The 26,074-nt window shown below is 34.2% G+C and overlaps 1 protein-coding gene and 1 long non-coding RNA gene across 2 annotated transcripts in view; one reads left to right on the plus strand and one right to left on the minus strand.

Moving 5' to 3' along the window:
* The window catches only part of LOC129913980 (uncharacterized), a 50,991-nt gene extending 38,595 nt beyond the window's left edge, over positions 1-12,396 (minus strand). The window contains exon 1 of the long non-coding RNA XR_008772122.1: positions 12,129-12,396. This is a non-coding gene — a long non-coding RNA (uncharacterized LOC129913980). The remainder of the gene's footprint in view (positions 1-12,128) is intronic.
* Positions 12,397-23,434: 11,038 nt separating this feature from the next.
* Positions 23,435-24,434, plus strand: LOC129913934 (radial spoke head protein 9 homolog). Its single transcript, XM_055992936.1, has 2 exons — positions 23,435-23,848; positions 23,904-24,434. Exons 1-2 carry the CDS (start codon positions 23,504-23,506, stop codon positions 24,399-24,401), a joined length of 843 nt encoding a protein of 280 aa, XP_055848911.1. The 5' UTR covers positions 23,435-23,503; the 3' UTR covers positions 24,402-24,434.
* The last annotated feature ends 1,640 nt before the right edge of the window (positions 24,435-26,074 follow it).

Below are 26,074 nucleotides of genomic sequence, written 5' to 3' on the forward strand. Positions count from 1 at the left end.
AATAAACTTTATTATTGTTGATCCAGATAAGAAAAATTACCAACAAAAATATTATTGTACCATATGTATTTTGAAATGACAGTTAAAAGATATGAATACAAAAAAAAAGTTCCTGCACCTGCACCTTACTTGAAAGAACACTTATGATCCATTTAAATTAACTTATCAACGTGTTTTCTTTGCTCAATAACGCAAAAGTAATGCTTCCGGGTCGTATTGAATAATGGAAATGTATAGATGAAAACATTTTTTATAGCAGCAGCTGACTTTAAAAAATAAATAAATACACATATTTTATTGCATAACAATGTGAAACACCGATAAGAATTCAGATAAAGAAACTTATTTGGATAATGGTAAAACAAAATTGAAACTTAAAACAGGCGGTTTTAAATTTTTAGAAAAAAATTTTTGAAAATTGACTTCGGAAAAAAGTCAGAGAAATAAATAGGTTCAGCTGTCTTATAGAGTTTCACAACCTGTGCCAATCATGTAAAAGTAGGTACTAGTTCTCCTATTTCAAACAAAAAAACAATCAATTTAGGTTGTATCAGATCATAAAAAAATCATTAGTTTTGAGTTTTTAATTTTACATAAAAATTACATAGGAAAAATTGAGTGGTTTCTTCTGACTTTTGGACATATCACAACGGACCAATCATGGTCTAAGTGTATCAGCTCTCCTGCCTTATACCAGGACATGATGAAATGTTCCCGGCCTGACAAAGTTATAGCGATTTAATCAGCGAACATTTAAAAATTACACATAGACTTACATGACATAAGCTCATATAAGACAATTTTGAAGTTTTTATCTCATTTTGTTTGATTACAAGGTTTTTTACAAAAATCAAAAGGAGGCTTATAACCAGGGAACTGATTTTCTTAACTTTGCCTTTTTTGCGATATCGTAAGAACGTATACTTTATACAATACATTCATGTGTCCCTGATTCTAAATATGTTTTTAGTTTGCTTGTTTTTAGTTGCTTTTTTGCCTTTTTTACTAATTTGTATCTTAAATATATTATTCTTTTAAGCCCTGATGTTTCAATCGTCTTAGTTAGACTATCAGAAGAATAAATGTCAATATAAAAAAAAACTTTTATTCCTAGGAATAAACTTTATCTGAGGTTTATCTGACTATTGAAAAATTGGTCCTAAATCGAAAAAAAAAATTTGAATACAAATTTCTATAAATTATAATAGTTGAGATTATTTCACTAAAAAATTGGCCGTAACATAATCTCAAGAAAACAAATTTCCTTGTACTGAACACATTATAAAAAGAAAGTATAGGAAGATTGAGTAGGTACTTTTATATATTAGGTAAATTTCTTATTTGTTCTCAATATATGTATAAAATAAATTTTGGATTTTGTTAAAACCAACATTTTTGAAATCTTGTGAAAATCAAGTAGTTTTGAGACACTGTAATGTATAAATGTACTTTTTTTAAGTACACAGATTAGGCAAGTGTTTCCCTTTTTAAAGAATATCAACGAAAAAGAAGTATTGAAAATTCACTACTGTTTTCAACTTCAATCAGGGACTAAAAATAGTTGAACAAATAAATTCTGTAATTAATGGCTACATCAACTTCAGACTTGTCGAAAATATTAAAGTGAATAACTTCGACAGTTTAAAATCGGGTCTACTCGTTCAGCTCATTTAAAAGACACTTCTCAGACAATCGCAGGAGGATGTTTCCAGAAAACATTAAAAAGCTGTTGTTCAGTACTTTTATAATTAAAGATCTTTTTTTAATAAATGCCTTTTTTTTGCATTTTTTAATTTTTTTTATGTCATAAAAATCCATTCCCCGCTAACAACAAATAATAAGAACAAATTTTCTGCCTTTAACACCTCATAGGGCATATATATCAGCAGTGGAGATACATATAAACGGGTGACGAATGTTTGACCACTTGGTAACTTTGTCGGCAGGTTCGTTGCCGTAGATATCCCTGTAGCCAGGGTCAACTTTTGTTGACTGTCTTTATTTCCCTTTTACATTTCGTCGGCGTAAAGCAAAATTGTTCTAAATTTATGATGCAGTTTTACTAATTTGAAGGTGCTCTTTCCGAATTTGAAAACCGTTTTTGTCAAAAAAATTTCATTCCGCAGATAATATAATTTAATGGGACATAGAACAATAAAAACAGGGAAGTAGCCTTTTCAAAATGAGCCCGAGTATTCCACTTTTTATTAAAGGAAAAAACGTACTTGTATAGGAATTGTTCTATGTCCAATTTTGGGTTTTTAGTTTTAAAAAATATTTTAAAAAAGTATGCACCTACTAATGAGGTGAACTTGTATATTTTATTCAAGAGAAAAGAACAAACTTTATAAAAAAACATAACTTGAATGGCAATCGAGCAGAAAATTGTCGCTTTAAACCAATTTGAAACATAAAAATCGTCCCCTGTAAAATTTGCTTTTTGTGACTTAGAACAATTTTGCTTTACGGCGACTATTTATTGACTATTTTTGAGTTTTTTTAAACTGAAGTCTTTATCATAACGATGTTACTCTCAATAAATTAGGTAACATTGCGAATGTTTTTGTGTGTAGGCATTTTTTGTTATTAGCCGCAAACCCCTAAGAATGATCGAATCGTATACGTTCAAAAGAAATGTAACCTTTAGTTATTGAGACCAGTCATTTTAAATATAAAACCATTTTTTTTTAATTTTGGGACCCCTGTTATGCTAATGTTTGTTACAATTTTATAGATTATAGTGTGGCATCAGTTGTCATAATATATAAAACCTTCAAGGTAACGAAAGCTTTTCGCAAAAACAGTATTAGAATAGTTCGTTTTTAGATTTAAAATTTAATCGAATTTTTGATGACCTTCATTTTCTAATATTTACTTTCAATTTTCCCATTTTTTTCATTTAAATTTTACTCAACCTAAAAAAAAGTTCACCGAAATTCACTCTAAAATATGTATAACTCCTTTTCTATTTAAAAGCATTTAAATTGAATATTTTTTGCTGGTGTTCTTATATTTCAATCTTTTATTTAAGTAACCCTCCCACGAAATTTGAGGATTTTTTTTTTTTTTTCATTGAAAACACAAAGAGAAAAAAAAAAAACAATTTAATAAAAATATGATCCTTTATAAAATTGAAAACATGCGTATAAAAATTTGCAATTCAAATTTGATTTCACTGTGCAGTAACGTTTAACTTATTTTGTTTGTATTTTAACTTCGTTCTTTGTGCCCTTAAACTTTTTTTTTTCTCTTACTCTCTGTCATTTTATTATCTTCTTCTTATACGAAGAGTAGATATCCCAATTTTATTGATTTTGCCAAAGTTACTATGTGTATAGTTTTCTATAAGCGCAAAGTTATTCCTAAAAGAGCCTTGTCGTTGTCGTAACAGAAATGAACTCGACCTTGAAAATAAATACATAGGGTGCATTCAGTAGCAGTAGCAGCAACAAACCACCACCTTGTGTTTTATGGATGAGATAGTTCATATACACACAAATTTAGGTAAATAAAGAAAAATATATAAAAAGAACAAAAATATCAGACTATACACAAAAAAGGGCTATTAAACGTAGATACACATTTCAACTTGTATTCAACACAAAACCCCATCATCTGTGAAACAACGCGAGCGAGGCGCGACGAATACAGCTGAAAACTATAAATACTAAAAAATACCAAATGGTACGAGGCGCTGGTATTAAAACTCAAACAAAAAATAAAGCAAGTTAAAAGAGCTCAATTGTAAATTGAAGAAAACAAAAAAAAAAAAAACATTCTCAAGAACAATTGTTTTGGACAAGAAGACCAAACTCGTTTAACCTGCTCGCTGCAGTTCAATTCTTGTTTTATTTGCCCCGAAAATAAACCATAAGTGTCTTTGCCTCCACTTTTTTAACACGAACCCGAAAACACTAGAACAAAGTTGTTTAAAAGTTGGAATGAAACCAATCAAAAACAAAATATTTTTCCTCCACAAATATGCATTCAATGCCTGAGGATCTGTAACGATGGTTTGGACGTTTGGAGAGAGATTGGCTGAAGTTTGTCTGCTAGCCCGCGAGCCTTCTAAAGTTGTGTTATAAAATTTTCTGGGGTGGGTGGGGTACGAATGAGCTTTCCTAGATCTGTGTTCAGTGCCCAACGATACTTGACTGATATTCTCGAAGAGCATGCGGTTCCAATCAGCTTTAGAACTAGCCCAAAGTTTATTTTATTGCAAGATAATGTGCAACCTAATAGTACAAGAGTGGTTTCACAATATCTTCAAGACATTGGTACACTGACTTTGGATTAACCACCCAGAAAAACCGAATTTCCATTAAATGGAACATCAATTTGGAGCTGTTAAAAACAGCAGGTAGTATGTACCAACAAATGTATCGCTTGTGGACAGAAGAAAGAATATTCACAATAGAGTTTTAGCATTGTCTGTCCGATTCTTAAGAAAGGAGATCCTCTAAAATATAATAAATTCGTCAAAATATGTCTCGAACGGTGAGAGGCGTGCTTTCGGTTTTGATAGCAGAATGCGCCAGTTATGAAGAACGTTAATTTTTGAAATATTTTCTATTAAAGGCTAGAAGTTTCGAGGTTGCAATTTTAATTTATTAATATATTTACACGAATAATTGCCGGGGACGACCGCTTCGAGGAGGGTTGCGCTGCTGATCTTAACCAGATTTGAAAGATTTGACATTTAACAACGAAGATCAAATAAACTTCACGTCATCACCCTGGGAATCATAGCTGAGCATTGCTTTAAATACTGATCACTACTTCACTTGCTGTTCATTGACTTCCAGTAGGCTTTCGACATCTTCAAGTCGAACAGGTCATACATACAGGTTATAATTCGTTCGCTCCAAGATCACAATATATTCGTCTTACTTCCATGTAAATGTACATGGTTGTGCAAAAATAGAACCAACTTAACTATGAACAAATAAGTGAGTTACAGGTTTGTCTAAGATGATAAAATCTAGTATAACATTTCAACCTAATAATTTTGGTTGAATTTTATTCTCGGCTAGAACTACCTCTCCAAGTGTTTTCCTCTCAAAGATTCTTGCATTCTTTGTACCTAAATAAATTTTACTTGGCTCTTATCGGGCTGATATCAACACAGATGTTTAGTCCTATGGAGGAGCAAATCTTTAGCTATAAGATGGTTTCAAACACAGCAAAACTTGATAGACTGAAGCTGTTTCTAAATATGTATTCAAATGTTTCCATGCTTAACTTGTTTAACACCTGTATGAAGCAATGATTACACCAAGGCCAAAATCTTATCTATGCACTTCGTCTCCTGAAAATTCATCAATACATCATCTCTGTTTTACACCAGCATATGGATTGAATCTTTTGTACATAAACATTCCTTCAGCACTAATAAATACGATATTTTCTTTTTTTCTACCAACTTCTTCGTCCAATTGGGAAACTACAAATTAGTAAAATGTTTCAGAGCTCGAATTGCTCAAAGCTCGTGATTTGGACCTTGCTATCGATAGCTACCAGAAAAGGGGAGGCTTACATCCAGAAACTATAAAGTTCAAGAAAAAATGAAGTGCCCGGATCAACTTATGAGAACTTTATCTTTAACTAAATGGAATAAAACATAGACATTCGGCTGGAAACTGTAGAAGCATCACACACACAGACACTCCAAGTTGAAACCTGATTGCCAACCAAACGTATTGCTAAGTATTTAAGAATCAACTTCAACGAGACTCTAAGATTCAACCCACACTTTCGTTCAGTTCTCCCAAAAAAGCGTAAGGCGATGACTGGTCGGAGAAGCTTCTTGCCGATCAGATTTTTGTTGTTCCCTGTTCATATTATTTTTCAACGGAGGTTGATGAATATGGAAGGAAGGGGACAAACAAAAATCTGATCGGCAAGAAGCTTCTCCGACCAGTCATCGCCTACCGCTTTCCGGTATGGCACCTATACCTTCTCTTAGAGAGCCATCAAGGAGCAACAAGTGTTTGAGATTAAAGTCCTTAGATTCTGTAACGTACTTTTCTTCGATCGACAGCCGAAAAATCACTCAGCAAGGAACGACTCTACGAAAAAGCAAAAATCATTGACGTTGGACAAGTAGCTACTCCAATTCAGTGTTTTACTAGCATAGTATTTGCAAGAGCTTCTAAAGCATTTCAAAAAGAATGTTCATATTGGACATAATTTTAGAGTGAATCGACCTACTGTTGTTGCTCCGGCACAACAAACGAACTCTGTATTATTTGTGAATCAATGAAATGAAAAAAAATATTTAAATTTCAATTAGTTTTAATGATTTTTTTTTTTGTAATTTGTCCCACCCCTTCCAATTCCAATATACGAGTTTAAGTCAATGCAACAAAAATAAAAAAAAAATTAAACTACAACGGTCACGACGACGCGCCCGAAAAAGTACATTATAGGGTTGGTCATTGGCAGTGAAAGTGCCAATATACCTACACTGTGGATGGAAGAAGTGCCCAGGCACACAAAATGAACAAAATCAATATTCTCTATTTGAATATAGCCAAAAGGGATGGACGTGAACGATTCCACTATTATCGCCATCACCATCACTAACACGACCAACAACACTTCAGCTGCTGATTTTATTGATTTCGCATACACACCCCGCGCTTTGTTGCAGAATAGATTCACGTTTTATGAAAATGAACCTTTTTCTACAAAAAAAACAACAACAACAACAACGATGTAATTTATATATAAATATAAATAAAAAAATAAATCAATTTGTTATGAGTTGCAAGCTATTTGCATAAATAATTCAAGTGGTGACTAAGAATGGAAGGTAAATGTCACTGCTTTCAGAGTAAGTTAAAGGAGTATGGATTAAGTTAAGGTTTTTTTAAGATTGCATAAGGAAGGAAAATACTAGATTATAGAGCATGAACTTGCAGTTCATATACCAATTAACCTTAAAAAGAAATGGAAACAATATTCGTAGAACCTTTTCAATGTCAAACTTGGTTGTTTTGGTGGAAGGTATTCGTTTAAGTTTCCTGGTTTGTTTCCAAAACACTATTAATTATTTTGTTGAGACAATTTCAATGTCAACTTTTGGACTTTTGTAGTTCACGTGTAGTCACGTAATTTTTGTTTCGATATTTTTTTCTATTGTTTCATTTAAATTCTTTGAACTTGAAAATTATTATTTAATGTGTTTATGGTTATAATATTTTGCTGTGATTTTTTTTCTCAGTAAAATTGTTATGATTCTACACACTTACTATTGAGAATCGTATCTATTGTGCAACAGTTTTTTTTTTTTCTAGATATTGAACTGATTTATCATTTAAGAAGAAGTCTCAGATGTTTGTTTAGTTTTATATTTTATATTGATCTACTAAGTAAAATTAATACAGATTGAATAAAATATACTTATTATTTGGAGACATATATAATTCATCCATTGCATAATATTTTCAAGTAATTTTGTTTTCCATATAAAATTATCTGGGGTTTTCCATATCAACAATTCCACATAATATTTTAGAATCAAAGTTTTATAATCATCTGTGTTTAGGAGTTCATCGATGCATGAAAACTGTTTTCTCTATCTGATCAGTCTGTAATCTATTAACTTTATTTATTAAATCTCTTTTCTTGGACTCCAACGCTTAGATCCCATACTATGTAATTTGAAATTTATTGTGTGTGAGCTTAGTGCTTTTGGGATATTCTGACTGTAGGAAAAAATGGCGATGTTATCCGAGTCACTTTTAGTGAGAATTTCATTTGTCAGACTGAACAACGGTCCGCAAAATAGTCGGGTTAGTATTACTCTCTTCATTAAGCTTCTCCGGTTTTTTACTACGTCCCTGAAAAATCAGTATAGCTCGTCGACAATTTTCAGAATCTTTCTTTCAAAAAAACTTACAAAGTACACTATGTTGGCAACCTACATCCCTCTTCTCACTTCTTCACTCCGTTTGTTTTTTTTTTTTGATGAAATCCAATCATTAGCATAAGCAAGTAGTTGAATGGACTTTTGACTATCGAATGAAAAAAATTTATAAGAAATATTCAAAATAGTACATCACCTTTCTCCACAACAAAGCATTTTGTGATACTTTGGGTAACTTTGAAAATATACTTTTCTGAAGGTTTTTGGTGTGCTGAACTCGAATCCGAAGTCAGAAACAACTAACCAGCTCCTGTTTTTGAGATATTACTGTTAGAAAATTCAAAAAAATGTTTTTTTGAGTTATTCGGACCTTTTTCTTTTGTATAAGGAAAATTGTTTGAGCATATTTAGTAACGGTTTCTATAAGAACTGTTTTTCATCTTTCGATACCTGTTTAAATCTTTTCAATATCTTTTGTATTGCCTGATAAAATAAAATTGTTTACCACTAAGCTATCTCACAGTTGAAAATTGGTATGATAAACTGAAACTTAAAATTTGTTTAAGTTGTTTCAACTACCAATTTATTAATACAATTTCCGCATTAATTTAAAATGATTTAATCTTTTTAAGAAAATGTTTAAATATTTAGACATACGTCTAAATATTTAAACATTTTCTTATAGAATTAAGACGGAATCTTTTCATTTTAAGTCGGTTTTTTTTTTTAATTTACAAAGAAAGATCGCTACTTTTTGAATTTCCTAAATAGCCAAAAAATATCAAATTTTAGTAACGATTGCAAGTGATTGAAAGGATTTCGAGGCACATAAGATTTTGTTTTTAAAAACATTTTTTTTACTATTTGACGCAAAAAACTCTTGCCAATAACAGAAAAAAAACAGTGGCATGCATACAACATACATATCGCCTGGGAAAGCAAAACTATTCTAACTCAATAGGATCTTTTAAGGACATAGCACCATTTTGCTTTCCCATGAAGATTTATGTTGTTATACCTTAATAATAATATTAATGAAACTTCGTACACATTTCAATTAAAATTATAATAGCTGTCAAACAAACGGTTTGCTTTTTTAATACTTCATACAATTTTATGTTTGTGCTCCATATGTCAAGTTGTGGCCCGATTCTTTTGTATTGGAAAAGGTTAACACATTACAAAGCCAAAAATTGGAAATAAATACTAAAAAATGCGGAACGAAGTCCGTCGGGTGAGCTAGTATCTCATAAAGGAGGTAATGACGTTATAAAAGTTATAAAAATATCAAACAACCCAGGATATCTCGGGCAGTAAAAAAGTTATCGGAAAGATTTAAACAGATTTAAAAAGGTGGAAAATATTCTTTATAAAAACCGTTATTAAATATGCTCAAACAATTTTCCTTATATAAAAGAATAAGGTCCGAAGTTCTGCATTTTCTAACGTTAATATTTCAAAAACGGGAGCTGATTAATTTTTTTTGACTTCGGATTCGAATTAAGCACACCGAAAACCTTCAGAAAAGTATATTTTTGTTTCAGCAACAAAAAAAAAGTTTAATTTTGTTAACCAGTGTTCTCAAGAGCTTCTTACAGCAATTCGACCAGTGCAGTGGCACAAATTTGGATAAAGTTGTTCAAAGTTCAGATGCCTTCTATCATCCAAATAGCGAATGATTGAATGATTTAGGTTAGGTTAAAGTTAAAGTGGTCGTGGGGAAAAACCCCGACTAACTTAGACCACAAAGACTAGCTAGTTAGGAACCCACTAGTTACTTATGGTACCATACAGTTCTTGTGGAAAATTATTTTCTAAAACAATTGGGATGTGGTGTTGGATTGCCAACCCAAAAATCACATGTCATAGCTTAACATAACTTTAGAATTTGTAACTCTAGTTTTTCGTAACTTCGGTTTCGCGTAACTTTGACGCTCGTAACTCTGTCGCCCGTAACGCTGGTATTCGTAACTGTGTCGGTTTCCCGATCATGAAATCTGAGATTTTTCCACTTTTTCCCCTCTTCACCCCCTCTTTCAGCTGTCAGATTCACAAATCTGATTCTGAATCTCGTCAATAGAAAACGACATTTGTAGTAAGACATACATACTTGCTACCGTATGAAAATATTGGTTTAATAACCGAGGTGTACAGGTAATGAGCAATGGTAGGAAAAAAGCCCCAATTGCATCAATAGCTTTTTTTGCATGAAAAGAGTTCCCAAATGACTTTTTTACTCTTCCCTCCAATACTCTGAGCCTCCAAATCGGGTTTTTTTTTTGTATCAAAAATGAGTCCTCAGTATTTAGCTTGATTAGATAGAGTAAAATAAATAATAAATAATAGAGTAAGTTTAAATCTTTAAATGTCGACGCTTGAAAGTCCGGAATCTTGTATTTCCTCGTGAAGTGGAGAGGTCCCGTTTTATGAGGATTTATATTCAATCCTCACCCATTACCCTATTGCATAAGCTTCGTTTAATGCGGGTTTTAGCAGTTTTGCAAAGGTCTTTGGTTACTTGTATGAAACGGCATTTGCCACATCATAACCTTGAAACTTTCTTCCTCTAAGCCTAGTAGCAGTTTGTTGGCTACCAAGTTCCATAGGATCGGTAAAAAGACGCCACACTGAAAGGTTTCTGTGTTGGCTCCCCACTCTGAACTGAAAATTCTGCTGCTAAGCATAATGCCCATCATGTTGTTTCCATGTGGTTCGATTTCCTGTCTTAGATGGATATCTATCATTCATTCCAAACTTTTTTAAGCAGAATTACACAATCTACCTAACAGCGGATGATTGGATGTCGTCGCCAATTGACAGCTTTAGAAAATGTTCCTTGCACATCCTTAGCATTGACACCGTACTATCTCATACCATATTTTCATTCTTATAATCGCGGCCTCCTGTTCTTGACTGTTCGAATAATGGAACACTACCCCCTGCCATAGCAACCCTCAACAAACTCAACTGCTTACTATTCCTGGTCCCTCAAGAATTCTTTATTAATAAATAAACATCTCATAAAACCCTGCAAAAAATACCAACAGTTCAGTTTCTATGCCCTAAATATCGTGCAATGAATTTAAAATATTGAGAATTTACTATTTTCAAGGTCGAATCATATACAAAAACAAAAAAATGTGCGCAAAGCTTATGTGTATACAAAAACTTCTTCTAGTCCATATTTTACAATTTATATACCTACAAAGTCCATATCTATATAAAACTTTGTATATACTCAAAATACTTTTGCCTAGACAAGGTCAATAGTCAAACCAAACAAAAATTTAAAAAACATTTCCAATAATTACATTCTACCGTCATTTGTCAAAAAGATGATTTCTTAAAATTTAACAAGCAGATGTTCATTTAAAAAAAAAAAAAAACTAGTCAACCATTTAATTCCAGGTGTTGCTTTCAAAGAATAAAAAAAATCCTCAAAAAGTTCTTATAAGAAACTTTTGAAATGTTTTTTGTTTTCCCAAACCAACAACAATTCACTGACTCACTGTAGTATATTACAAATAAAAAAAATTCGAGCGAATTGAATGACAGCCACGTACCAACACATACACAAAAGAAAGAGAAAAAAAAAACTTCAAGGGGTACAAAATAGAAAAGTGCACCGGGAGAAGAAAAGGGCACCCATAGAACCACACAGTCATTCGAGTTGAGTGAAAATCAAAACCAAAAGGCAGAACGAGAAAGAAATAAAAAAAAAAAAACTAGGCCACCACTTTTCCATTTCCACACTATTCACAACCACCCCCCGCGATGGGAGTCATTTGATTTTTTCAGTTCGATTTAAAACAAATTTTTCTTTAAATTTCAACAAACAAAAAAGTGAGAAAACAAAAAATTTTCATCATCTCATAGATTTTTCGCGAACAATTTTTAAAACTATAGAGAGAGAGGGAGAAGGAATTATGTGTATGATGAGAGCGAATTTATAGATTTCATAACTTGAACAAACAGGCAAAGGCGAGCAAACAGACAGAATAGAAAAAAAACTCAAAAAAGAACACACACAGAAAAAAAAGTTAACAAAACAACTGTAATATTCCAGATCCAGATTGTAGAATTGAAAACGTGTTTATCCCATTTTTTTTTCCTTCGTCGAATTAAAAAATTATTTTCTTTTATTTTTTTGTGAGAAAAAGTTCAACGGCAATTATTATAAAGGCGAATATAAAGAAGAAAAACTCGTAAAGAAAAGAATGATGTAGACATTTTCTTTTTTTCTTGTTTTTTTTTTTACCTTATTTATAGAAATTCATTTTTGATTCGCTGTAGGAGTTTTTGTGATTCCTGTGTATGAGATTTTTTTTAGGTTAATTTTTATTGTCACACTTGCACTTGGGGGATTGAGAGAGAGAACTTTTTTCACTGTTTTTATTTCGATATTGTTTTTTTTTATATTGAGATTATAAAGGGGCTTTTTATTTTTATGATAATTTCACTTATTAGAAAAAAAAATACGTACACTGCTCCGCGAAAACTGACCGACACGAATGAATTTTTTCTTTCTTCTACTCTTCTAGTAGTAGGAAAAATAATACACTAAAGTGAAGTTGGTTGATTTTTTGTATTATGGTGTGTGTGTGCGCCAGCGCTAGAGATGTGAAATTAAATGTGAAGAGGAAATGGAAATAAAAGATATTGACATACAGAGGGCGGGTAGTGAGTTTGGAAGTTTTTGCTTGTGGTATGATTACATTAATTGGTTTTAATGGTCCGGTTCTACCGTTCAATTTTTGCTGGCATTTCTTCTCAATTTTTTGTTATTTTTATTCCGTGGGGAATAGAAAAATCGCTGGCTAAGAATTATAGAATGACCACTAGTACAGGAAAGATAGACTTTTTCGTGGAACGAAATACAGGACGGCTGAATTTTTCAAATCTGAAAGAGGGGTATTAGAAAAGCTTAAGTCCTGGTTTTCGGGACGCCACCCCCCTGGCGAAATCCGCCATTTTGGAAAACGCGAATCGCTCTATATCTCCAAAACTATGGGTCCTATAAAAATGGTTGTCTGACCAAAGTTATTGTAAATTTAATTATCTTTTTCCTTGTAGTACATTATTTTTCTGAGCGGGCAATAGTTTTGAGGTTATGTTGATTTAATTTATTTTTTTTCGGTTTTTTTAAGATTTTCCTGGTATCAGTTACATAATTTTTTAAACAGTAAAAGTTATAGACCATCAAATTTCCAATAATTTGGTATATTTTTGAAAGTCGTGCAATGTATAAGTCGAAAGTTATTGATATCAAAACTATAATCTAAGTGCAGAAAAGTTAGTAAAAAAAACAGGCATTTTGTGGAATGAAATACAGGACTGCTGATTTTTTCAAATCTGAAAGAAGGGTATTAAAAAAACTTAAGCCCTGGTTTTCGGGACGCCAACCACCTGGCGAAATCCACCATTTTGAAAAACGTGAATTGGTCCATATCTACTACACTATTGGCTTGACCGAATAAGTTACTTAACCAAAGTTGTAGGTAATATAAATATCTTTTCTTGTGCATGCACTGTTTTTCAGCGAGGACAACGCTTTTGAGGTTATGTTGTTTTATTTTTTCGGTTTTTATATTTAATTTTTCTCAGTCTCTATGATAGAAACATAAGCACCATTAAAGTTGTAGAACATCAAATTTCCATTAATTTGGTATACTTTTGAAGATTATATGACTTTTAAAACCAAAGATACGAAACTTTAAGAGCAATCTCTCTCATTATTTTCAAAAAATATACCCACTAATATGTTTTTGCATAAGGTATGAAAAAAGGCTAAATCGTGTACGTTCTGTAAAAACAAGAAAAATATGATATAAGAGGGATTTATTTAGGTGGGTAATGGTAAGACTTACAATATTGTTGCACACATATTTTGTTTTAAGTCAAACATCCAACTTTTATTCTATCATTAGAGACTGAGAAAAATTAAAAAAAAAAACGAATAAATAAAAAAATAAAACAACATAACCTCAAATGTGTTGTCCTCGCTGAAAAACAAAGAATGCACAAGGAATTATATTTATATTACCTACAACTTTGTAAAAAAAGTACTAAAAATGTTCTAAAAATCAAAGTAATGCCCACTTTTCACTAGTCGATTTTAGCCGCACGATTTGTCGGTCGACTAGGATTTTTCTATGGGGATTGTCACTTTAGTCGCCTGCGAATTACGTTCACATCAGTCGAAAAGCTTCGCCGCACGGCAAAAATCGACTCCATAAGGGCCTGGCTACACACGGTGCCAGACTAGCAATTTTGCTTCCGTAAAGCTTTATACATGCTTCTTTTGCTTCTATAAAGCTTTATAGAAGCAAAATTGTTAGTTGGGTGTTGTGCCCAATCACGTTCCAATTCACATTTTCAAGGAACAAACGTCAAAAAGAGGAAAATCCTCACCCCTCTTGCCTACAAACTGACTGGTTAGGCGATTGAAAAATCACCGTGTAGCCCGGCACTAAGTTTACTTTTTTCAGTCAATTTTCAGCTTTTTCTGGCTGGAAAGTTGACATAAAAATTGAAATTTGTATATTTTTTGTTTTAAAAAATAGCTTAACTATGTGCGTGGTGAATTGGAACTATAAAAAAAGAAAAAAAAGAAGGAAATCAATAGCCGTTTTTTATCATCCCACTTGATTCATATGGATCATTAATTAACACAACACGTATAACAACAACTTAAAGAAAATTTCCATGCATTTTACAAAAATTATAATTAAATAAAGGTAATTTTTGTAATGTCAGTTTTTTCGTATGTTTACATACACTTGCAGTGGCTGCTATTTATTCCGTCAATTCCATTATAATCTTTGAACAACAACAACATCTTGAAGGTGCTACCACCAAGTGTTTAATGGCTAGAGTTACAGTACTGTTTCACGGATGCCAATCCGATCATCAGACTCCTTTATTCCATTTTGTATGTGGTGCTTTAAGCTATAACTACATTGGCTCAAAAAGTGAAAAAGTACAAAAGTGAAAATTTTCAAACGCATTTTTGGATAGTTTTTCAGGCTGAAAAATTAAAACAAATGATGCAGAAAGCTTATTTTATGGTGTAAAAAACAATTTTTATACTTTTTTCACAAAACAATTGCGCTAGCCAGAAAAAAAATATTTTCACTTTTGTAGTTTTTCAAAAAGTGGTGTATGTAGTTAAGCCTTGAGTCTAGTAATTTTTTTCATTTGATTTGAAAAATTTCTTCCGTCACACTTGAGTATTGAACCTAGACCAAGCGAGTTCAGAAGCCAGTACACTACGCACTGCGCTACCTCACCCACATGATTAGCTTCACGCAATTGCAGGTTTTCTTAGTTTATCATCATGCAAATGAATAGACTTAGCATTTTTACTAGCTCCTTCAAGTATGATTATTGTTGTTCGGCTCTTTCATGTTTTTCTCCATATACTCTTAGGCATAGCAACAATTCGTTTGCATATACGAAAGTAGGAAAGTGATTAGAATGATGTTAGGCGCGGGCCCTGATTATTTTTACATTAAGTGTCAGTTTTTTTTTTTTTTGTAATTATTGAAAAACATAACAGTACCTTACGTACTTAAGCCTAGTACGCTGCTGATGCCTAGTACGAAATTTTCCATACAAAATTTCGTTAACGAAATCTTGAACGAAATTTAATTTGTTTTGTTTTTGCTTTTAAACTTATTTTTTGATGTTTTCTCTTTTTTTTTATTTGTACTTTTATTATTTTTACTTTTAATATCCGATTGTGTTTTTTGGTCAACATGTCCGTTGTTGACTTTAGAGACTTCAAAATTTTTCGTTTCGCATCAGCAGCGTACTAGGCTTTACTCCTAAATGCCTTTATGTTTTTCAATAATTACAAAAATTACCTTTATTTTATTATAATTTTTGTGAGATACCTTTATACAATTTTCTTTAGAAAATTGTCACCAATTGCCGTGTTTTATTTTCATCCTGATCTAGATCAGATCATTTACTTGCTTTACAACAAAAGCAAGATTTCGCTTTGTTATTGTAACGCTTAAAACACAATGATCTGGATCACAAAGAAAAGAAAAAACACGGCTAATAATATGAAATTGACTTTCCACGTAAGGTAAATTAACTTTAAAAATGCATTTTATTTTCAGCCTAACAGTAAGTTAAAAACATGTATCTTTACTTCTAGTAATTCCTGTTTGAAATTTATACTATTAAGCCTGGTACGCTGCTCGCGCTAAAATTTAGCTGAGATAAAATTCCCATACAAGTTATCGATAACTTGTATGGGATCCATTTTATCTCGGCTAAAAATTTTCGATAATTTGTATGGGAGCTAAAATTTAGCGCGAGCAGCGTACCAGGCTTTATAGGTGTGTTTTTTATTAGGTACCACCGGTCTTAACTGGACAAAAAAAACGCAGACGGGGCTAAGCAATTTACATGTTAAATGATGCAACAACACTTTAGCCCCTTGGGCTTAGTTGTTTAGCCCGGAGAATTCTATGGGCTTAACTTTTTCAGCAGATTTAAATCTGTGCTACCAAATTAACTTGTTCGTAAATTGTTTAGAATTTGTTTAAAAACATCAAAACTGATGTTTGGAATGACAATTATTATTTTAAATATTTATTTAATACATAGTTACTTAAACTTTTTTTTCAAAAACACACAAGAAAACCCAAAAGCGAAAAATATGACAACTTTATATTTTTTAGTGTCAGCTGATTTCGAAACATTTAGTATGCAGTGCTGCCAATTTTTCTCGCTTAGCCCCGAGGCGTTTTTTTTAACCAGTTAAGCCCGGTGGTAGTAAAAAACACACCTAGGAATAGCTTTACTATAAATAGCTTTACTGTAAAGTTAATCACAGGCTAGGAGTTTTATTAGTACAGAAAGGTATTTTATTTTATTGGGGAGTCATCTCTAAATTAACTTTAAAATATTGTAATGTTTTATTCCGGGTTCACAATAAAACTTATTTAATTTCCACTTATATTTCCGTTCAAATAAGAACACACTTTATTTCAACTCAATTTACTTTTATTATTCGCTCAAACAAACACACTTTTAAATCACTTTATTTACTACTAACAATTCGCAACACTTTATTTCACTTTGTACTGTACTCTTTCACTTTCAAGATTAAACTGTCTCCGGTCGGTGTCTACGCTGCCTTTTATACCGGAATCTCGAGACTCGAGAACGTCCTCGAAGGCTCTCGTCCCTGTCTCTCGAAACTTCCTTTCCAGGAAGGGCACTTCATACTTCCAGTCTAGTGTGGGATATTTTGAGATGTGTTCAGTGAGATATTTTTAGATGTGTTCAGAGGAATATTTTTAGATGTGTTCAGTGAGATATTTTTCTTAATTACTAAAGGTCCGTTCACATTTCTACCTTTGCAGTAGTAGGTAGTGTGTTCAGACTTTTATCTTAAAAGTAGTTCAGTAATTCATCGTTACATTGCCCCCCTCTTAGGATTGTTCGTCCCGAACAACTCCATTGCTTCTATCACCATTATAACGATGTAAACGGTCACAATGAACTACCTTTAGTTTGCCTCTTACCCCTCTTTGTATACGGTAAACCACGTCGTTAATTCTGGTTATTACTGTGTAAGGGCCTTCCCAGTTTTGTTGTAGCTTCGGTGATAGTCCCTTTTGTCGGTGGGGATTGTAAAACCACACAAGTTCTCCTTCTTGAAACCCTGTTGCTGTCGCTCGTGCGTCATATCTTGTTTTCATCCTGTCACTAGACGCTTTTATATTTGTCCTTGTCCGTTGGTGAATGTCAGCCAGTGTTCCTTTCAGGTTATCTACGTACTCATCCATTTCATGTGGCTCGTTTGGAACACTTCCAAATTTTATCTCACTTGGCAGACGTATTGTTGAGCCAAATAGGACTTCCGATGGTGTATGTCCAGTAGAACTATGTGTTGCACTTCTATAAGCCATCAAGAATAATGGAATATGTCGGTCCCAGTCTCGTTGATTATCATTGACTACTTTTGACAGGTGTTCCTTGAGTGTCCTGTTAAATCGCTCAACCATCCCATCAGATTGTGGATGAAGCGGTGTTGTTCGCGTCTTCTTGATGCCAAGGAGTGAGCAAACCTCTTGAAAAATCTTAGATTCGAAGTTCCTTCCTTGGTCGGAATGAAGTTCCATGGGTACTCCGAACCTGCTCACCCAATGAAAGACAATCTTATCCACAACTGTTTTGGTTTCCTGGTTTGGAATGGCAAATGCCTCAGGCCATTTGCTGAAGTAGTCCATCACTACAAGGATGTATCGATTTCCGTTGTTGGTTTCGGGAAAAGGACCTGCTACGTCTATTGCAATTCTCTCAAAAGGTGCACCCACATTGTACTGCTGCATCTTGCTTTGGATTTTTCTAGCTGGTCCTTTGCTAGCGGCACAAGTATCACATTTTCGGCACCACTTTTCAACGTCTTCTCTCATACGCAACCAGTAAAATTGCTGTCGTAGCTTTTCCAGCGTCTTGTTGATGCCTAAATGGCCTCCAGAAGTTCCACCGTGCATCTCTCGGAGAACATCATTTATCTTTGACTGAGGTACGACTAGCTGCATTACATAGGATTTACCATCTGCGGATTCCCACTTACGCCTGAGTAGCCCTTCTTGCACATGAAGTGAGTCCCATTGTGCCCAATATGCTTTTAGAGTGGGGCTTCGGTCGGAGATGTCGGCCCATTCTGGTTTCTCTTGATGTTCCTTCCATGCAAGGATGGGTTCGAGGTCCGAATCTTCCTGTTGGGCCATTCTGAGTTCTTCATTACTCCAGCCGCAAATGGGATCAGCTCTCGTTCTTCTAACAGCGACAACTTCCTTTTCTTCTAGTCGTGTGCAATGTTTGCAGTCTTGCTTGCACGGGCGCCGAGATAATGCGTCTGCATTTGAATGCAGTTTTCCTCTTCGATGTTGAATCTGACATTGATACGTCTGAAGTATCTCGATCCATCTTGCTACTTGACCCTCTGGATTTTTGAAGTTCAAAAGCCAATTTAGTGCACCATGATCTGTGCGAAGAAGGAACTTCTGTCCATAGATGTACTTATGGAAGTGCTTTGTTGCCAATACTAGAGCTAGAAGTTCCCTTCTGGTCACGCAATAGTTTCTTTCTTGTTTCGAGAGTACCTTGCTGAAATAGGCAACGACCTTTTCTTCTCCGTCATGAACTTGCGATAAAACAGCACCAACTCCAACATTACTTGCATCTGCGTCAATGATGAATTGTTTGCCTGGAGTCGGATAGGCCAGCACAGGAGCTTCACATAACCGCAGCTTCAGTTCCTGAAAGCTTTTCTCACACTCACCTGACCATTTAAAGGGTTTACCCTTCTCCGTAAGTTGGTGCAAGCTTTTGGCGATTCTCGCAAAATCCTTCACAAATCGTCGATAGTACGTTGCCAGACCGAGGAAACTCCGAAGTTGATGCTTGTCCTGAGGGGTTGGCCAGTTCTTCACAGTGTCAACTTTTTCAGGATCAGTCTTCACTCCTTGGGATGAGATGATATGCCCCAAATATTTAACCTCGGTCTTGAAAAGTGCACATTTCTTTGGATTCAACTTAAGATGTGCTTCTCGTAGCCTCTGGAATACAGCCTTTAGGTTTTCACAATGGTCATCAAATGTTTTTCCGTAAACGATGACATCATCCAAATAGACTAGGCAAGATTTCCAGGTTAATCCATTCAAAACGCACTCCATCAAGCGCTCAAAAGTAGCTGGGGCATTACATAGCCCAAACGGCATGACATTAAACTGCCACAGACCATTTCCTGTAGAGAAAGCCGTCTTTTCCCGATCTTCTGGATGGATTTCTACCTGCCAGTAGCCACTCTTCAAGTCCAAAGTCGAAAACCATTGTGCTCCTTCCATTGCATCTAGAGTATCGCTGATTCTTGGCAGTGGGTAGCTGTCTTTCTTCGTCACATCATTCAGCCTGCGGTAGTCGACACAAAATCGAGTGCTTCCATCCTTCTTTTTGACGAGAACTACCGGTGATGCCCAAGGGCTTTTGGAATTTTCGATTAGCCCGTCTTTCTTCATTGTTGTTATCATTTCTTCAACTTCACCTTGTTTGGCCAACGGGAGACGTCTTGCTGGTTGACGAATCGGCCTAGCATCTCCTGTATCGATTCGATGCTGCACCAGTTGTGTCCGGCCGTATTGCCCGCTGGGTGAAGAGAAAATATCAGCATATTCGTGAAGAAGACTTCCCGCAACATTAAGCTGATGTTGACTCAAGTTGTCTGATTTGAGAATTTGTTTCTTTAGTTTCTCCGAGTTCATAGTCATCTGTGTATCCACCTCGTTTATCTTAGTTATTGCGGCCACAGATTCACATTGCCCAACAACTTCTCCTTTCTTAAGCTTGATTGGGTACGGTTTGATGTTAAGTATCCGTACAGGTACCATGTTGTTCTTTGGTGCCACAAGAGTCTTCCCGATGATGATGTTTTGGGAACTTTGTTCAACTTCTGGCTCAACCATGAGGTATCGATGGCTTCCAATATTCCCCTTTAGTTTCGTCCACACAAAAACTTCTGAAGAAGGAGGCAGGCACATGTCTTCTTTGATGACAGTTCTAATTGTTGTTGAATTTTCGTTGCCATAGACCATTGGGATCTCCACATTTCTGTATTTCAGGACTTGATTACCTATATCCAAAATGATTTCATGGTCCTTCATGAAGTCGATTCCAATGATGCACTCGTCACATATATCTGCCACCAAAAACACATGCGAAAACTCTAGTTCTGCCATACGGATCGTAAGACGAACTTCACCGTACACCCTTGCTGCTTCTCCTGTGGCTGTCTTCAGACGGTAGCTGTTGGTGTTATGTAGCCATGTCATCTTCACCAAGTCTCTTCGTACAATGGAGGCGGTGGCACCGGTGTCAATTGTAGCCACGTGTTGTTTGTTGTTTATGGTCGCCTCCACTGTCAGACTTTTGTTGTCTCGTTTAGTCTGTGAGACTTGAATTGTGGTTCTGGGGCCATCGATACCAGAAACCAGCTTCTGCCCCGCGAAGTTGGTTCTTACTCGTTTCCCCGAATGGGAATCAAGCTGAGCATGAGTGTTAGTTGTATCGCTTACCTGTTGTTGGGCAATATTCCTGTTTCCACAGTGTTGGCAAGCAGTTCTTCTTGGTGGCAATCTGCACTGCCGCTGGAGATGTCCTGTCTTGTTACAGTTCCAGCATCGAGCAGCTCCGTCTCGCTGGTTTCTTTGGAATGCGAGTTTTTGACAAGAGCATTCCTCTACTGCAACTTCTCTTACCCGATGAACGCCTTGAGAAGCCTGTTCTGCTGCTTCCATAGTCACTGCAAACGCTAATGCTTCAGGAAGGGAACGTTTTCCAGCTGTTCGAATTGCTCGCTGAAGATTTATATCAGATACAGCACGTACAAAGGCTTCTGTCGCAAACTGATTGATAATGTCGTCTCCTGCTGTCGGATATGCCAGATGAGCCAACCTTTCAATATCTGCTTGAAGTTGTTGCAGAGTTTCTTTTCTTTTCTGGACTCTTGTATTGAGTTGGACGCGGAAGACTTCCTGCATATGGCCATCTCCAAAGCGTTTTTCAATGACCTGGACAAGAGCGTTAAAGTTACCATTCTTTTCTGATGGTAACGTTTGTAACAACTCAGCAGCAGGACCTTTAAGAGCAAGAGTCAGCGCTATACATTTGTCTTCGTCATCCCAGCCATTTGTTGTGGCAGCTGCCTCAAACTGTTTCTTGTAGATCGACCAAGAACTTTGTCCATCAAAGGTTGGTGGATGCATTTCCTTCTTCTTTAAATACTCACCAGAACTTTCTCGCACCTTAATTTTTCGAACCTTGTCAAGTTCTTCGGTAAAATTTTGCATTTTGACTTCCATTCCTTTCAATTTGTCATCGAATTTTATTTCTACTTTCTCGAGTTTTTCTTCAACTTTCTCGAACTTTTCTTGAGATTGTTTTTCAACACCTTTGATGGAAGCATCAAGAGCAACGAACTTGTTCTCGATAGCATCAAGCTTACCTTCGATGAGGTTTTTCTGTTCATCTAGAAGGTTCTTTTGGGTTTCCAGTTTTTCGAGAAGATTCTGTTGTTCTTTCTTTTGCTCGGTACGTTGTGCCTCAATTTTTTCGAGAACACTACTCTGTTGTTTTTCTAATTGTTCTCTCTGTTCCTTGCGTTGTGTCTCTATTTGTTCGAGAAGATTCTTCTGTTCATCCTTTTGTTCTTTACGTTGTTGTTCCATTTGATCTTTCTGTTCTTCAAATTTTGCAAGGAGAACAGCCATCATGGATGACATATCGGAACTAGTACTTACTCGTTCTTCTATCATTTCAACCTCGAATTGAAATGTATCCAAATCTTCGTTTTTCTGGGTTAAATAATCCTGTAGACGGATAATGAGATCATTTTTTGATCCAGCAGTAGGAAGACCTAGCTTAGTTAATTCCGCCTTCAACTCAGTCAAACTTAACTGATTTAGTGTTTTACCCATTTTAACTTTTCAAAACGCGAGCACTTTTACTTATTTCACAATGTTTTGCACTTTGTTTATTGTTAAAACACACGCGCACTTTTTATTTTATTCGCGAAATTATCTGATTCGCACAAATAAATAAGTTTTATTCCACTTTTCTGACACCAATGTAATGTTTTATTCCGGGTTCACAATAAAACTTATTTAATTTCCACTTATATTTCCGTTCAAATAAGAACACACTTTATTTCAACTCAATTTACTTTTATTATTCGCTCAAACAAACACACTTTTAAATCACTTTATTTACTACTAACAATTCGCAACACTTTATTTCACTTTGTACTGTACTCTTTCACTTTCAAGATTAAACTGTCTCCGGTCGGTGTCTACGCTGCCTTTTATACCGGAATCTCGAGACTCGAGAACGTCCTCGAAGGCTCTCGTCCCTGTCTCTCGAAACTTCCTTTCCAGGAAGGGCACTTCATACTTCCAGTCTAGTGTGGGATATTTTGAGATGTGTTCAGTGAGATATTTTTAGATGTGTTCAGAGGAATATTTTTAGATGTGTTCAGTGAGATATTTTTCTTAATTACTAAAGGTCCGTTCACATTTCTACCTTTGCAGTAGTAGGTAGTGTGTTCAGACTTTTATCTTAAAAGTAGTTCAGTAATTCATCGTTACAATATAGTAAAATATACCTGAAATAAGGTGTGGTATTTGCCGTATTTTTTCTCCGTGTAGGAGCCGCAGTACTGTGTACTGTGAATAGGAACATAATCAACTTTAGTGCCTGGCTACACGGTGATTTTTCAATCGCCTAAGCAGTGAGTTTGTAGGCAAGAGGGATGAGGAGTGAAGGGGGAAGATGCTCATGAAGGGAACTGAATTTTCTGAGGGCAGTACATTTCCATTGCTAAATTTTTCCTCTTTTTGACATTTGTTCCTAGAAAATGTAAAAGTGGAACGCGATTGGGCACAACAGTGTGTAGCCACCGCATGTGATTTTTCAATCGATTGAAAAATCACTGTGTAGCCAGGCACTTAGTTAAATTAATTTAAGTTAGAAACATTTTTTAAGTCACTCACAAATAAATATATTTTGAAGCGAAGTGAAACAAATATTCTTGAAAATAAAAATTAAACAAAAATGAATATTGAATCTTTGAGAGATGGAATAAACTCCCTGATGTACGTGGGTCAAACTTTAACCTCAGAAGAACTCTTGCTAATACAAAATTCACTTATTATTCTTCAAAGTGATAATAAATTTAAAGAAATATTTTTCTGGGGACGTATTCAAGGAATCGAGAAGGATTATTTTATAGCATTTGGATATACCAAGGATTGTTTGAAAGAGAGGAAATTTTTCTACAGCTTAGACTGTTTGCAGTGGCTTATGATGCCATTACCAAATTCCGATCTTTTTCAAGCATCACTTTTGTGCCGACCAAAATTTCAGGGTGATCCAAGTCATTTTACATGTGTAGAACTTGTAAGTTTCTGATATCAACCAAGTTTTAGTTTATTTCTATGGATGGTCCTTGTAGGATCCTAATTTTTCAATTGATGAAAATCACATTATTCTCGCAACGGAACCAGAAGTTAAACGTTTGAAAGAAGAAGATCGACTGGCTTGTGCAGTTCATATGATAACTGAGGAGAGTGCTGTTATTCCAAAGGGAGCACTGTACAAAATGACAGATCAAAGTGTCATTTATAATCCAATGTTTCATGGCTTAACTGAGTTGGAGGGAAACTTAAAGAGCTATTACCAGCTTTATAGAATTCCGAAAAACAAACGCGAATATAATTTAATGAAACGAATTGATTATAATTATACAATTGATTTCTTAGACACCATAGATGATGCAATTCCCAAAGATGTTGCTTTTCAATTGAACATGGAACGAAATGGACGATTGGTCATGATAAGATCTTGTATTTGGCCAGGAATGACGTTCTATCACAAATTGAATACCAAGGAACATGGATTTGCTTATTTCGGAGATGCAAAGAAAAATTTTGATTTGTTATTTATGATTTAATTAATAAAACTTTATTAAAAACTTGTACCAAAATGTGATTTTTTCTAAGTCTGAAAACCTCAATTTTGAATATCTGACCAACAACATCTTCGAGATTTTGTTCAAAGCAACAAAAAATTCAACTAAAAACTCCAAACAGACTCAAAATGGTTGTTTTAAAATGCTTGTATTTTTATTTTTTAATATAAAAAAATCAATACAATTATTTTATGCAACATAATAAAATAAATCTATTTTAGCATATTAAAATAATTTGCTTTTGAATCTGTGTACATTTTGCACATATTTTTAAAGTATAAAGAAGGCTGTTATAAATATCTAGACCTCTACGTACAACCTTATTTTTTGTGGTCTAAAAGTTTTTCAATGCAGAAATTTTTTACTAGCAATATATTTTTTTTTTATTCAAAATATTTTTATTTGCAATACATTTTTTTTTCAATGCAAATATTTTTCTGTTGCAATACATTTTTTTTTAGTGTAGAATATTTTTAGTTGCAACAAATATTAGGTGTGTTTTTTTGTTTATCTATATAGATTTTGTGCAAAAAAACGACATCGAGATTTTTGAAATCAAAACAATTTACGTGTTAAAAACAACAAAAACTTTATCTGTATAGATTTTTGAAAAATCCAGATAATTATCCAGATTTTACTTTCTCTCGATAAAAACAGTAGTGCCAAGGTACTTTATTTGTTGTGTTCATACAGAAATATCTGAAAATTAACAAAAAAAAAAAGCGGAGAAAATAAGGTTTTAAAAAAGCTCTCATAGAAAAAAGTTATCAAAAATTTGTTTGACATAGTTGCATTGAAATGTTAATATCTCGAGATATAGGCAATGCACTTTTCAGATAAAAGTCTTAAATGGATCCTGATAAGATTGTTGAACAGATATGTATATAAAATTACCAAAGTTTTTTCGAAAAATTAGAAATAAAAATAAAAAAGTTTTCACATTTGATTTTTAAAAAATCGAAAAAAAATTCAATATGGCTACCTTCAAACGCTTATAACACAAGAACGACGCAACTAATGTTAATGGTCATGGTCTTAAAATGTAGCTAAGAATATACAGATCATTTTTGGTTTTTTGTGAAAAAACAATTTTTTTGAATCCAACATGGATGCCATGGCCATATGAAAATTTTTGTTTACATCCAACATGGATGTAATGGCCTTCCCACTTTGGAGTTAAAATAAAAAAAAAACAAAAGCAACATTTTTGACAGGCAGCTGCCAAAGTATATGTACAGTGGTGCCAAATGTTTGCATGGATTTCAAAAATCCCGATGTCGTTTTTTTGCACAAAATCTATATAGATAAACAAAAAAACACACCTATTGTCTTAATGCAAATATTTTTCAGTTGCAATAAATATTTTTTTTAATGCAATATATTTTTTATTTGCAAGTCAGCTTTTACACGAAGCCTCAAGATTGCAAAAGAGAAAGAAGATAAAACAAAAAATTATCCGACCGGAGAGTCGTGGGTCGAAATTCTGAGACTCTTGTTTGACGTTTCTTTTTCCACTTTTTCTTTTTTCAGCATTCCCTTTCATTTCGTTTTGCTTCTTGGTCCAATACAACAGCAACAAATTTTAAATCAAAAGAGAAATGTCAAATTTGAGTCTTTGACTCATGAGGCATCAGCCCCGTTCCATTGGAGTTGGT

The sequence above is a fragment of the Episyrphus balteatus genome, chromosome 1, assembly GCF_945859705.1.
Source record: "Episyrphus balteatus chromosome 1, idEpiBalt1.1, whole genome shotgun sequence".
Classification (NCBI taxonomy): domain Eukaryota; kingdom Metazoa; phylum Arthropoda; class Insecta; order Diptera; family Syrphidae; genus Episyrphus; species Episyrphus balteatus.

Excerpts from the sequence above, each read along its gene's own strand:
- LOC129913934 (XM_055992936.1), top strand. The coding sequence starts at position 23,504 with ATGAATATTGAATCTTTGAGAGATGGAATAAACTCCCTGATGTACGTG. Across the intron at positions 23,849-23,903 it reads ATTTTACATGTGTAGAACTT|GATCCTAATTTTTCAATTGA; the intron begins GTAAGTTTCTGA and ends TGGTCCTTGTAG.